We start from the raw sequence: 13,181 nt of genomic DNA on the forward strand, positions 1-13,181 counted from the left end.
GTTGGGGCTGTGTTTCCTGATGGTAGCTCCATCTGCCATCCAGGAGTGACATTTTTTGGTTGCAGGAGATGGAGGTTGGTGGTAGTGGCTTCCCAGGCTCAAAGGAATGTTACGTCATCAGCAAGACTGAGCGAGGTTACTTCTATAGGTTTGGCCATTAATCATGCTTCGTATCATATGGTTTTGTCATTGACTTGAGATTTGGTCACGTAAGTACATTCTCTAGAATTCTACCATCTAATGCAGCAGTCCAAAATTCTACATATGAAACATGCACTACCAGCAGCCTGACTTGAAGTCAAATACAGACATACAAGAAACTTATTTTTCTTTCCCCAGAAAGAAAATTTTGATTCAATTACTTGTCACCTCTCATGTGATGTAAATATAACACAGCCACTAAAACATATGTTTCAGGTGAATCCATATAATCTATAAATTCGTAGTACTGTACAAAACATACTGAGAAAACCATCCAGCAGAGTGAAATACCTTGCCAAGACCATATAAATCCTGAATGCTTCCGTTCTGGAGGTGGCATGCTTGTTCTCTCATTGATGGTTTTCCAGTCTGCAGTTTTCCCGAATATTCCCAAAACATGATGGGTTTTATATTTTAGATACTGCATTTTGATGATGCTACAACCCACCAGGAGGAAACATGTACTTCATCATCAAGTCTAGACTCCAGCTCGATGCTCCAAAGAACATTGATCTTTTTTGGGTAGACTGAGCTGCTAAATACAGATGATAGCTCATCACCATCCGGCAAAGGGAAGAAAACAAGTAGCTATAACGATTCAAGATTACAAACCTTCGATCTTCTAGCATTTAAGAGCTCAGTCTTCTGTGGACATGAAACATATGAATCTCTCTCAATCTCAGTTAGGGCTGATCCTTGTCCTGGAGCATTGCAACTAATGGGCATGGAAACCTAGACAGTCAAAAAAATGAAAAGAGAAGGGATTGTGAATCTTTAAAGCCCAGTTTTTTATCATCTGAATACATTTAAATTTAAAAAAACTACACTTTTTAATCATATGAATATATAACTGCCAGCTAGAAGAAACGACACACGAAGGAAACGACACACTAAGGCAACAGAAACACTTACCTTTGTCGTTGGTTTTTGTTCATCTTTCATATCCAAATAATATGCAAAAAAGAGAACCTTCATGGAAAATAATTCATGAATTAGTCAGATTGAAGCAGTCACATAATAATCATGCACCCAGTTAAAAATTACCTTGTTCAGTAAGTGACTATTAGATGCATCAGCTGCAATAATTCGCACGCCCAGGCACCGCTTTCGTGCAGTACAGAAGGGGCAGTTAAGTATCCTGAATACACAACCGTCTTCTTCAGACCAGAAATCATGTTGTGAAGCAACCTCTTTGCTGCCCTTATCAAAGATGTGATGGTCAACAGCGGAGGAATCACAAGCTACAACGGGCACGTCTGTCTCTGGTGTACTGCGAAGACAATTTAAACGACCTTCAGTTGGAGGTCCATGCTTCAGCACATATGCCAAGAAAGCCTTTGATGATGAAGTCAATGAACACCTAACTAGGAAATCATTCTTCTGCAATCCCAATGGACTATTACAGCACAAACAACTTAATACTAGCATCTTTTCTACAGATGTACCACCATTTTGTATGAACGTTCCTTGACTTGGTATCTGGTGCTGGGATGCTGAACAGTTGTCTGAAAATGGTGTTTCAGATATTTGATCAGTTTCTCTTGATATGCTGCTGACAGAGTCAACTGGGTAGAAGGATTCTGTATCAGAACTAATACAGTCCATCTGATTAAGACCAGTCATTTGCAAATCTGTTAGCTTTCTTCTTTTTTCACTGTGGGAACTCACACTCATGTTCAAGAATATTTCTTTCTCAAGATTGAAGGGATCCATGCACTTGTTACTTTCAGGAGAACCTGATGCCAATGTATCTTCAGATATGGTTCCATTTGAAAATATTGAGGGTGAAAGAGTGGCTCTCTCTCGAAACTGGTCGAAGGTGGCTACAGCAGGATACAGGCTTTCAACCTTGGACACTCTTTCGCAAGTAGCATTATTATCATCTGCATTGAAGCTTTCACTGACTAGAGGCTGATGCAACTTGGTTTCACACAATCCTGCCGATATGGTCTCCAAACATCTGTGACAGAGACCAACGATAAATAACACCAAATGATAATAGAAAATGAAAAAAAAAAGTTTTTAACTAATTTGGTGGACAAATGGGGGGATTACTTGGATTGCTTCCGGGTACTTTCGTTAGGGTCCACATAATCTCCATGGAAGATTGAGGGTTTGATATTTGTCTCACTAGATGCCTTGCCTCCCTTGATAAAGTAATCCTTCAATGAAGAGAGAGGGGCACTTTCCCCATCAAGGCTTGAAGATTTGATTAATTTGTTATTTTTTGCAGGAGCTGCTCTACTCTCATGGATAGTCTTCCTTGCACTCTGATGGTTGACCTTGACTTTCTTAACTTTTTCCTTTTGAATCCCCTGGTTCAGACTTGATTTTGAGGATAATGAGTTTTCCTCGCTAAAATCAGAATTGTATGATTCAGTCTGAGAAACATTCTTGCTAGTTGGATGGTCACCTTTTTGACCAAACTGCTTCTGTTAGTAAACCATGTAGGGTTTAGACAATAGGAACATGAAATAAAAAGGTATCCCAACGCACAAGGCTCTCATCAATAGTATATGTAGCTTTACCATGACTTAAACCCTCGGCACCCAGATTGCAAAGCAATAATCTTATTATGGTAGCAAAGGTAGCCCTAGTAGGAACATGAAGACTAAACACAAAATAAGCGATAAAAATTATACCTGAGCAGTTTCAAAAAAGCTTCGTAACCCCATGAGAGATTCATCAAAGCTGTTGAAACACTTGATTGAACTCTTCAGCCACTTTGAGATGTACGTGAGATTTCGTTCCTCTGTGAACCGCTCATCTACAAGCACATCCCAAGCATCAGTCCAGTTCACCTTACCCATTGCTTACGTTTGGATTAAATAGAGAAGCTGAAAGGTTCATGTCTGGTAACACTTTCTTCAAGGTTTTCCAACATGATTTTATGAACTCCAAAAGAAAAAAGGAAATTTTGTCATGCATAAAATTTCAGTACCATGAGAAAAATAACCAGGAAACCAGACCTATGAGACCATAACCCATAGGTTCCAAGTGATTTCACCAGCTATTTATCCCGCTTTATTTTCATGACATGCAAATAGAAACCTCCAGGAATTCAAAAATTCAAAGCCCATGAACACAAAATAAAATAGATGCTGACATTGATATTAGCATACCTAAAAAAATAATAGCTCCATAATCAAATCTGTGGCGAATGCAGCGACCTACAAAGTGAAAGGGCATTTAGCTTCAAACAATCAATGATATTATGTCATAGATTATACAATATACACACATCAGGTGCATATACTACCAATAATGCACTATCTGTCCTTATCTATGAATCAATCACACAAATACAGATAGCTACCACATTCTAGAACAAAGGGAAAAAATGATATTGCATAATATTTAACAGATTAACTGATATGTACATTCATATTATATTTGAGAATTTAGTACAAAGGTGATCCTAAATGCTCAAGTGGATTGGTGAAAACAATACAAAGGTGATCCTAAATGCTCAAAAAGTGGATTGGTGAAAACACGAATTTTCGAGGATTGCCATCACGAGTATTTTAAATATGCATCCCAATGCTTCATCAATATCAATTTGATCCTGTAACAAACAGGCTGAAAAGTACTAGCTCTGAAAAGAGAAGTCCAGGATGAAAGACTTATTAATCTGAGTTGGTATTGATATAAGTACAAGGCTGCTACTCTCTGGAAGCTTTAGATAATCATGAGCGAGCTACAGCAAGAAACTTGAGCATTAAGTGCATTGCAGAATTAAGGAAAATTAAGAAGACGGATTATGAGGAATGGCTAAAAGTTTCACCTTTAGAATTTGAGCAGCATATGGCAAAAATAAATATCCCATTCCAGCTTACTTATTTTCCTAATTTAAATGCAAGTGCAACGATCCATTTTCTCGAAAAGAATACCAATGCTCATTAATTTGCATCTTCATAGCCCTTTTTCTGCTTATGGAAATAGATCATCAACTTATTCTTCAATGCTGTTAGTCTTGCAAATCCAGATAATTTAGATTTTGCTAGCATGAAAACTTTCCATGGAATGAATAAGTAATGAAATGTGATTAGTACCATGTGTAAAGGAACATGAAACACGAAAAAACTTATCACTTGTACAAACTAGTAGCATATTCTCCGACCCTGCAATGATTCTGATGTAATTTAAATCAGTATTCCACTCTTGGGAATTCACATATAATATTGAGGTAGTAGACCATACATACCTGCAGCTTGATTCAGAGCACGGAATGCTTGGTGGCAATACCATTCGCTCCCACTAAGGAGATGCTTTGATGATCTATATGTATCATTATACTTCTTCTTTAACACCACATGAATGTCATTTCTAATCCAGGTTGAATCAATAAGTAAGATGATCGATAATTATCTCAGTCATCTGGAAATGATGTCAAGAACTTACTTGTTTGGAAATGGAATACCAACAATCACCTAAGTTTGGTCAAGGAACACAAGACAAAAAAATGATGAAATCAAATGGTCAGCAACAATCATTGCATCAACAAAATTATTTTCTATTGGCTACTTAACAGTACATTCAAGTTAATCATGTTTGCTAAGTGCCAACTAAAACAATAGCAATGCATGAAATATATAGTCAAAGAACACCATATAAAATTGATCAGTATGTCAAGGATACAACTACCCTAGCATTTTCATCTGAGAAGTCAATACCTTCTGATACCTGCAGAAGAAACAGAATAACTAGCTGAACATAGAAAATCAGAAAAAGTGAAAACACACATACACACTTTCCCAAACACCTAATTGCATTTGCCTATTCATGCATGATAATCCTGTGAACCTAAATTTTCATTACCAAATAATAGAAACCTAAAGAAAAAAAAAATCCTACATAAAGCACCTTTCTGGAAAACAGTTAAAGCAATAAGCATTACCTTGTTATAAAAGTCAATGCAATAACAAACAGAAAAATGTAACTACCTTGCCTCGGCAAACTGCAAGAAAAGCTGCTCCTTTTGCAGGATTTTGTGAGCACTCCTTGCTGGAAGGATTTTTGGAGGCTCTCATTAGACCAAGTCTTTTTTTCACATGAGGAGCCCCTGTATTCCCACGAATTGCTTCATAATAGCCTTTAAGAACAGGTTCAAATTCATCCATTGCTCCTCTTGGTTCTACAAGCATTTTGAAACTCTTATTAAATCAAACAAATGTTAGGCAATATGTTAAGCAAAGCCTTGTCAACGAGGCAAGAATCTCCTATCATGTTAGCATTAAAATTGCTGGCACTATACACGATTTGTATTACAACAGAAAGATCAATGATAGATTTTTAATGCCATAACATTATCACTAACAACTAATAAAATACACAAAGATGAGGAAGAGTCTCTATGAAAATATAATTTTGCTAAAGGTCTTACCAACAAAAAGGAGCTTTTCAGCATTCAATCGAGACCATTGACCTGTCTGACTCCATCGAAAATGTAGCTTTTCCAACAACTTATAACTAGGAAAGAAAACAAGAACACCACCTGGTGCAATCTTGCATATTTCCTCTAGAGAAGCTCCAAGTCCATCCTTCACAAGTCATGCTAAATTTTCAGGAAACTTGCAATTAAATGAACAAAGTACACAAACCTAAGTCCTGTACCTGGAAAGCATATCCATCAGCAGTTTTGTAGCTGGCATTTAACTGGCAATTGGCAGGACCTGCAGGGACTACTGCAGCCCAAACCTGTAAATAATAACAGCTAAAATCAATCACACAGATCGGGCACAAATAAAATAAAAAGAACATGGACATACTTGTGATTCCACATCAATGACATGTGGTGCTTCCAAGCAAGCTTCAAACTGCACTCCAAGTTCAGATGCAAATGAGCCCATTGGGGCAAGAGTTCTGTGTGGATATATAATGCATGAGACAGAAGAGGATACTGTGAAGTCAAATTAAACACTTGCATGCTAATACATCCAAGAGATAACAAGATTATGATAGACAAAAATAGCTTATGTGGCTGAAGCATAGTGACATGGTGTTGTGAAAACCATATGATTCTACTTACTTTAAGGGTCTGAATAATATAAATTCTGGTGTTTTCATCATATAGAATGAATTCTAGTCAACAAGTGCTTGGATCAGGTTCAAATTACAAAGATGCATTACTATAGATTTCAATTGGCTACAGGAGGAAGATCTTTACTCAAAATTTGCCATTCCTGTAGAGAATTTCTTAAAAGGTCATATCAGATATAAAAGCCACAGAATTTCTTACAAGGTCCTATCAGATATAAAATCCATTACAGTTTAATCACAAATAGTATTCCATTACATAAAAGCAACTGCATAATGATTACAGGTGAAAAAAAATTGCAGATAAATTATCCTCGACTGTTAACTTTCCAAAAGCTTCAAGTGAAAAAGACACTGATATGTTATTTTTTATTGTACACAAAGATGATATAACTAAACATTTTCAGCTTAAAGAGAACTGTTAAGGCCTTTTAAACACAATATTGCATGACTAATTCTTTGGGCACTCTGTACATGGATGTCTTATATGAGTTGAACTTGTGGTAGTTGGTTCACATACAGTGTTGTTGGGTAATATTACCAAGAGATATAAGTCACATTTCAGCTCTCTAAAGTTTCAAATGGTGTATTTCATAAATTTACTTTGATTATCCAAAACATTTCTTCATATATAGTTCATTTTTATGCAAAGAAAAAAATATTAAAGAAAATACTGCTCACATCAGTGCATGGTCAAAGTAACAGAGAAAATTGCTTACGATAATAGAAATAACAAGGCAAACAATTAGAAAGCATTCAATTGAATAACAAACTATGACATCTAAGTACCCTGATGTAAGGATAACTGAAAGAGACAGATTTGCAATCTCTTTGAAAACAACAGCAGGATTCAGGCACCACAAACTCAATTTGCAGATCCAGCCATTTGCAGCACTACCTGTCAACAATAGTTTTGCTGAGATGTCTCAACCGCTATTAACACCTAAAACATGCTCAAGTAGAAAAGACAGTGAGATTCTTCATAACAGTAACTCAAGACTGTCATGTTGATTATCATGTGAGAAATAGGCTGTCAGCAGACCAAAAGGACACTGTCTGTTAAGCCACAAAATGCCTTTTAACGATGGTAAAACTGTTAGCTGGACTTATAAATGATGATGAGCAATCATCAACAAGTAAATTATGTTAGGAAAAGGCTACATTAGATGATAATACAGGGAGGAATGCAAAAAAGAGTTGTTCTGTGATTTCCAGTGATTATGTGTCATGTAGGTTCCAATTTGCAGCAGCACACACTTATTGCATACTTGAGATATTCTCTTTGCTTGCAAGGGTAATGCTTCATATACTGACCTTTCCCTAGACCCCCAGACCACAAAGGCCTTATGCACCAGGCTACCTATTTTTCACATACTTCTTGCAAATTTGATTGGACAATGCTTTGTTAAATGCTAAAATGATGGGCCAGTAAGATGCAAATGAAGTAGAGGAAAAATGCCTAAGTGTCATAGCCACTTGCATAGATGTACTTTGCCAGAAGGACTGATGAAAGAAGCTGAGAATCAAATCTAGTTAGATACCATTTTTTAAATATCTGGGTCTGAACTTAATTTCTAAGAACAAACAATGCATTCTTTGTATTACTCACCGCCTTCTCTTTTAACATAACGTTGCAATGCTAGTTGATAATCAGTTGCATGGCTGCCATTTGCACAGAAGAAATAACTAAGTGAGGAGAATAGACCTGCAAAGAAAAAAAAAGTTTGGTGGATTACAAGTTTCAGTTGTGGGGCATGATTTAAAAGCTGGAAATGTACCTTCCAATGCAATTAAGGACATGCCACTTAAACGGTTTCCAACAGATTCTTCATCTGAAGCAGCTTTAATTGCCTTGAACAACAAAGAGAATCATATAAAAAAGATGTCAGATAGTATCCATGGCAAAAGAAAAAGAGCCTATTTAGAAAGTGGAAAGCACCTTCGTGGCACATTGATGTAGAATTGGAAAACATTGTTCTGTAATTCCAGCCTGTTGGAGCTCCCTAATGGCCTTATCAGCAGTCCAACTGTCATGATCAAAATGACTCAATTTTAGAAAAGGATCAACTTTTAAACCAGAAGTATTTTTTAACTTGGCTTCACAAACATTTGACCATAACAATTTTTGGTCAGTGACCAAAGAAAGAACATACACAGACAATGTATGATAATAAAGCATCCAGATGGAACATGAAATCCACAAACTACAGGAAGGAAAAACCCATTCACCAATTAATATTTCAGTTAACACTAAAAAGAATTGCAATTTAAAATGATATAACTATCTTGAAAGAAACATAAGCAGAGACCACTGCAAAAGCCTTCTCTTTCCTCAAACTTAGCTATGCATGTATTAAACAGAGATCATAATGATGCTATCACAACGATCTTTATTTAGATCCAAAATTTTCAATGTCCAAGATCCCACAAAAAGGTTATTATAACTCAATATAGAGATCTCTTCCATGCAAACTGCTTCTTCAAACTTGGGAGTATGACCTCTTCTTAATTCTCCATCTTCCTAGTCAGATTTGTGAAAGCCAATAACAGCTCTATTTGAAGATCTTTTTGGAAATATCATGCCATTCAGAACCAAATTTGTTATAACTTTGACTTAAAGGAAATTACAATTATTACTACTCTTGAACCCTCTTATTGACATGGAACATTCTTTGGATAATAACAAAAGTGTGATTTTCAAAGCCTTATCAACATGGTCTTCTATAAGATAGTTAACAACAAAATGATACACGATGGAAATCTAAGGTGTTGCATGTGACATATATTCTATTAATATGCACATCATGGTCAACTTATGTATGACAACAACACCATGTTTACATCACTGCATGATATTAGGTTACTTCTCCCCAAATAATTGACTGCATGTTTCTTCTGAATCATTGAATTAACTGAAAGATTGACTTTTTTTTTTACACAGGGAACTGCATAAATGAAGATCAGTAACAATTACAATGCTTCCAAAGATCAGAATTTTCTACACAGAATTGAATGTAGGCCATCAAATACATTTGGAGGCCTCACCATATAGGCTATGTTTGACAATCTCAGAGAATCATCCAAGAAACATGACAAATGTCAAGCCATACTCTAGTTATTGGATTTGTGATAAAAAGGCATCAAGAGAAGTGTAAGGACCTAATGAAAGAAATGCCCCATGAATGGATATTTCCAGAAAACAAAGTATTAAAAAAATATCTGAAGAGAGGATAAACAAGTAGTTGCTCTGTTGCTGAAAATGCATTGGATTTTCTGAACAGCTTTTAAAAGGTTAAATATGTGCAATAAACAACTGCATAAAGCATTAGCCTAACTTGCAAAATAAAATTAGAAAGATATCTGATATTGTGTAATCTATTTCTGAAGTTAGTGCACAAGTCCAACATCTTTGTACAACCAAATCATCAGAGAAATAAGCTCTGTAAAGGATAATTTGGTCATCTATCATATGCCATGTAATGTGGTGGCAGTAAAAAGAACACAGCATCAGGAAATAATTTAGGATATGAGCTACTTCGACTTGTGGATGACAAATTTTGTTTTGTCATATTCTAGCACTTTGTACATGTACATTCTAACAACATAAGAAATGCTTATCTCAGGGTAGCGCTGTTAGCTTTTAATCACAGCTACAGCTTAAGTCTCTCAAATTTGACTTTTGGATTTGCCAATATAATTCTTATGTGGAAGATTTATCACCCTACCATGAGACACTGGAGCCCATGTCAAAGATATTCTTAGGCACGCAGTAGTAACAACACAATCATTCCTTTTCTTCCATCCTAGTACCCCTAATTCTAGAGTTCCCTTCACACTTGACTATTCGGAAGTAAGTTGAGAACATCTTGGACAACCAACTCGGGATCTCTCTCTCATATAAGGAATACAGATACTTGGTATGATGGAATATGCAATCCAACCTTGAGGACACATGGATTTCAAAAGATGAGTTACGATTTTCATTCACTAGAGGTGAATTTTTCACTCAAGGAGAGTTGGTAGGGATTAGAGTACCACCACATTAATACGACAGCTCAAGAGGACGCAGAAAGCTTCGGATCACTACATTAGAGCTATATGGGCCTAAATACCCATAGAGGTCTCATCCTGCATATATTTTATTTTTTATCAGATTATAGTAAGATTTGAGCATAAGACATATTTGTATTGGGCTTTGGGCTTGGGCTTGTATAAGGCCATCAAAGGAGATGTCATGTATATATCTTAAAATGCACGTGGTAGATGATCTTAGAATGGACATATATCTCAATCTTATGAGTCCCTAACACCCTCACTTCTAGAAGAGGGGTATGTGACTTTTTGTCATAGCTTATGCAAACTACATAAAGTTAGCAAGTTAAAGGATTTGACAGGAAAAACATCTGAATCATAGAAACGTGGTGCAAAGAAATCCAGGCCAACAGAATATAGCCTATAATTACATAGATATTTTAGAATTCAAACAAAAAAAAAAAAACACTTGCAGTAGCTATTATTTACTGCATATGACTTGCTTGAACAATGGAACTACCAATGTTCAATAGCTAGTAGTCTCAAAACTGAATTGGACCAAGAAATCTATGGCTAAGCTAAAATATTCTTAGTAGAAACCATAAACATTAGAAGTTCCAGCAGAATATACTCACAATGAAGAGTAGTGCTCAAATTCATGCTTTTTCATGCTCATTTTCCTGTCACCTATCCAACTTATTATTCCCTGTGCAATAGAAAGCACTTGGTCTTGGTTACAAGTTAATAAGATTATGAAACTCATCTTTGCAAAATTTGTACCTGAATCATGTCATATAATGGTTGGTATGTCATTGCTCCGCCATCAGCCATGCATAAGTGTTCAAGTTCCGTTTGCAATGCTAGGTATAACAGAGATAGACATTCAGATTCGAACCAAGTAAAAATATTGAACTTTCAGAATCTATGTGGCTATTATATAATATTTGCACAGACTGGCTTACCAAAAAGCACGTCCTCTTCAACTTCTATACTCCCTGCATCACGTGCAACATCCTCTATGTTGCTAGTAATGATAAATTAAAAAAGAATTAGGTGCCCGCAGGGCTGCATCCCATAAATTGTAGATCACTAAATTCAAAGGGGTGTGTGTATGTGTGTGTGTGTGTGTGTGTGTGTGTGTGTGTCTAGAATTTTGAGTTCAAAGCAGATGTTCTGAAAACATCTACTGCAAATACTATCTATGATTAGTACAAAATGCAAGATACAAATTGTTACAAACAAAGTAACCAAAGGGCATACTGGGCCTCATCCAGAATCACAATGGATCCTTTTATATCTATATCCATTGCTCTCCGGACTGTTGGATTTATAATGTAACTGTATGGGCAGAAAACTAGCTGAGCTTCCTCAGCCATTGTTTGTGCAGCAAAATATGAACAACCTACAAGAAAAACAAAAGTAGAAAAAACATACTTAGTTTAGTAGTACTGCATTGAAGACTGTTATAGTTAAAGGTAACAGACCTTTCACACTGTGCCCAACTTTTACAAGATCTTCAATGTCATGAACCTCATAACAGCCACCTTTCTGAAGAGAGGGATGACATTTGACTTTGTGTGCATTTCTGTCATAGTTAAAAACAGTTGCCTTCATAAGAATGAGAACTAAAGTATACGATGAACTCATATGTATCAAAGAGAAACTCACTTGTATTCACTGCAACCTAGGTTTTCATCCTTCAGAAGCAATTTACTAAAGCAAAACAGGAGGACATTAAAAACATAAAACAGCAAAGATGATGTAAAAGTCAGAAAGGTAAGTTCTTTGGGGCATCAAGAAGGCTACCATTCATCATCCAGATTATCTCTTGTGCACACATGCTTGTTAGTGCAGTAGTGCTTTCGTGATGCCTGAAACCAACAGCTCGAAGAAAATGGAAATTCAGAAAAGAAGAAATTTTGGAAAGTTTAATTTAGAATGGCAATTGTAGTGTTAATCCTAGAAATTGAACCATCAGCATTGTTGCATTATGGGCTAGTAGTACAACAAAAACACCTTTATCATAATTTAGAAACAATATTCGCTTACCAGAATTGCCATTGGCACCCGATAGGATGTTTTCCTATATTCACGAACCACCTGACTTATCTGGGAGTGAGTCCTCCTTCACATGTCCGAAGCAAACAGCAATCAGGAAACAGCACAAAGGCTCAAATCGTAGCGTTAACGAGAGATAGCACTCACGAAGCATAGTAGATTTTGGGAAGCGACTGTCTCCTCTGAGCTCTAGCGCTTGTAGGCGCCGGAGGTTCCTCAGCGTCACCTAAGGTTCGTCAGAAAAGGATAAGTCCAAACCTTCGTGTCCCGATCAGGGACCAAAAGAACGGAATTAGAAGGAATGACAGCACAAGAATAGACATTGCTTACTCGAAGGCTGGGACGGGGGAATAAATCCGCCACCATGGACGAGGGGATCGGACGCGAGCGGCGGGGGACACGGGGGCGGAGCAGCGGCCCCAGATAGGACGAGGTGCTGGTGGTGGCGCTGCCAGGCGAGGGAGGAGCAGAGGAGGGAGAGGGACTTGCCGGTGCCGGTGGGGGACTCGAGGAGAGCGTGGCATCGGCCCTGCCGGCGGGCGCGATCGAGGGTGGAGATGACGCGCCCCATGAAGGCGAGCTGGGAGCCGTAGGGCTTGAAGGGGAACTCCACGGGGACGCCGCCGATCTGGTAGACGCCGGGGCCGCCGTGCTTGCTAGGGTTAGGGCTTCGAAGTGGCGTCGAGGGATTCATCGCCCGATTCTTTCGAGATCAGCTCTGCTGTTGTGCGGAAGAGCGGAACAGATCCCGTCGAGAGCGATCCGCTGTGACAAGCAAGGAATGTGGCTTCCAAATGAAGGAAGACGAAGCGAGAAGAACAATTGGTTCCCTCCTGAATTTGCCGCCAGTTTGA

The 13,181-nt window shown here is 37.5% G+C and overlaps 1 protein-coding gene across 4 annotated transcripts; it reads right to left on the minus strand.

Annotated features, from left to right (window-relative positions):
* Positions 1 to 418: 418 nt before the first annotated feature.
* On the minus strand, positions 419 to 13,163 carry LOC135653230 (uncharacterized). Of its 4 annotated transcripts, none has more exons than XM_065174975.1 (29): positions 12,658 to 13,163; positions 12,475 to 12,553; positions 12,319 to 12,394; positions 12,076 to 12,140; positions 11,938 to 11,982; positions 11,754 to 11,854; positions 11,530 to 11,671; positions 11,232 to 11,293; positions 11,050 to 11,129; positions 10,905 to 10,975; positions 8,177 to 8,264; positions 8,016 to 8,088; positions 7,847 to 7,942; positions 7,027 to 7,135; positions 5,970 to 6,063; positions 5,815 to 5,898; positions 5,585 to 5,741; positions 5,145 to 5,335; positions 4,840 to 4,884; positions 4,603 to 4,631; positions 4,406 to 4,527; positions 3,324 to 3,371; positions 2,844 to 2,968; positions 2,257 to 2,633; positions 1,246 to 2,161; positions 1,114 to 1,170; positions 814 to 933; positions 650 to 733; positions 464 to 570 (listed from the first exon to the last, which is right to left on the minus strand). In XM_065174975.1, exons 1-28 carry the CDS (start codon positions 13,019 to 13,021, stop codon positions 680 to 682), a joined length of 3,870 nt encoding a protein of 1,289 aa, XP_065031047.1. In that variant the 5' UTR covers positions 13,022 to 13,163; the 3' UTR covers positions 464 to 570; positions 650 to 679. The 4 variants fall into 4 exon arrangements, with proteins under 4 accessions (XP_065031046.1, XP_065031044.1, XP_065031047.1 ...); XM_065174973.1 differs by having other exon boundaries at positions 650 to 736; XM_065174974.1 differs by having other exon boundaries at positions 419 to 733.
* Between the last annotated feature and the right edge of the window lie 18 nt (positions 13,164 to 13,181).

Source organism: Musa acuminata, chromosome BXJ3-11 (genome assembly GCF_036884655.1).
Source record: "Musa acuminata AAA Group cultivar baxijiao chromosome BXJ3-11, Cavendish_Baxijiao_AAA, whole genome shotgun sequence".
Classification (NCBI taxonomy): domain Eukaryota; kingdom Viridiplantae; phylum Streptophyta; class Magnoliopsida; order Zingiberales; family Musaceae; genus Musa; species Musa acuminata.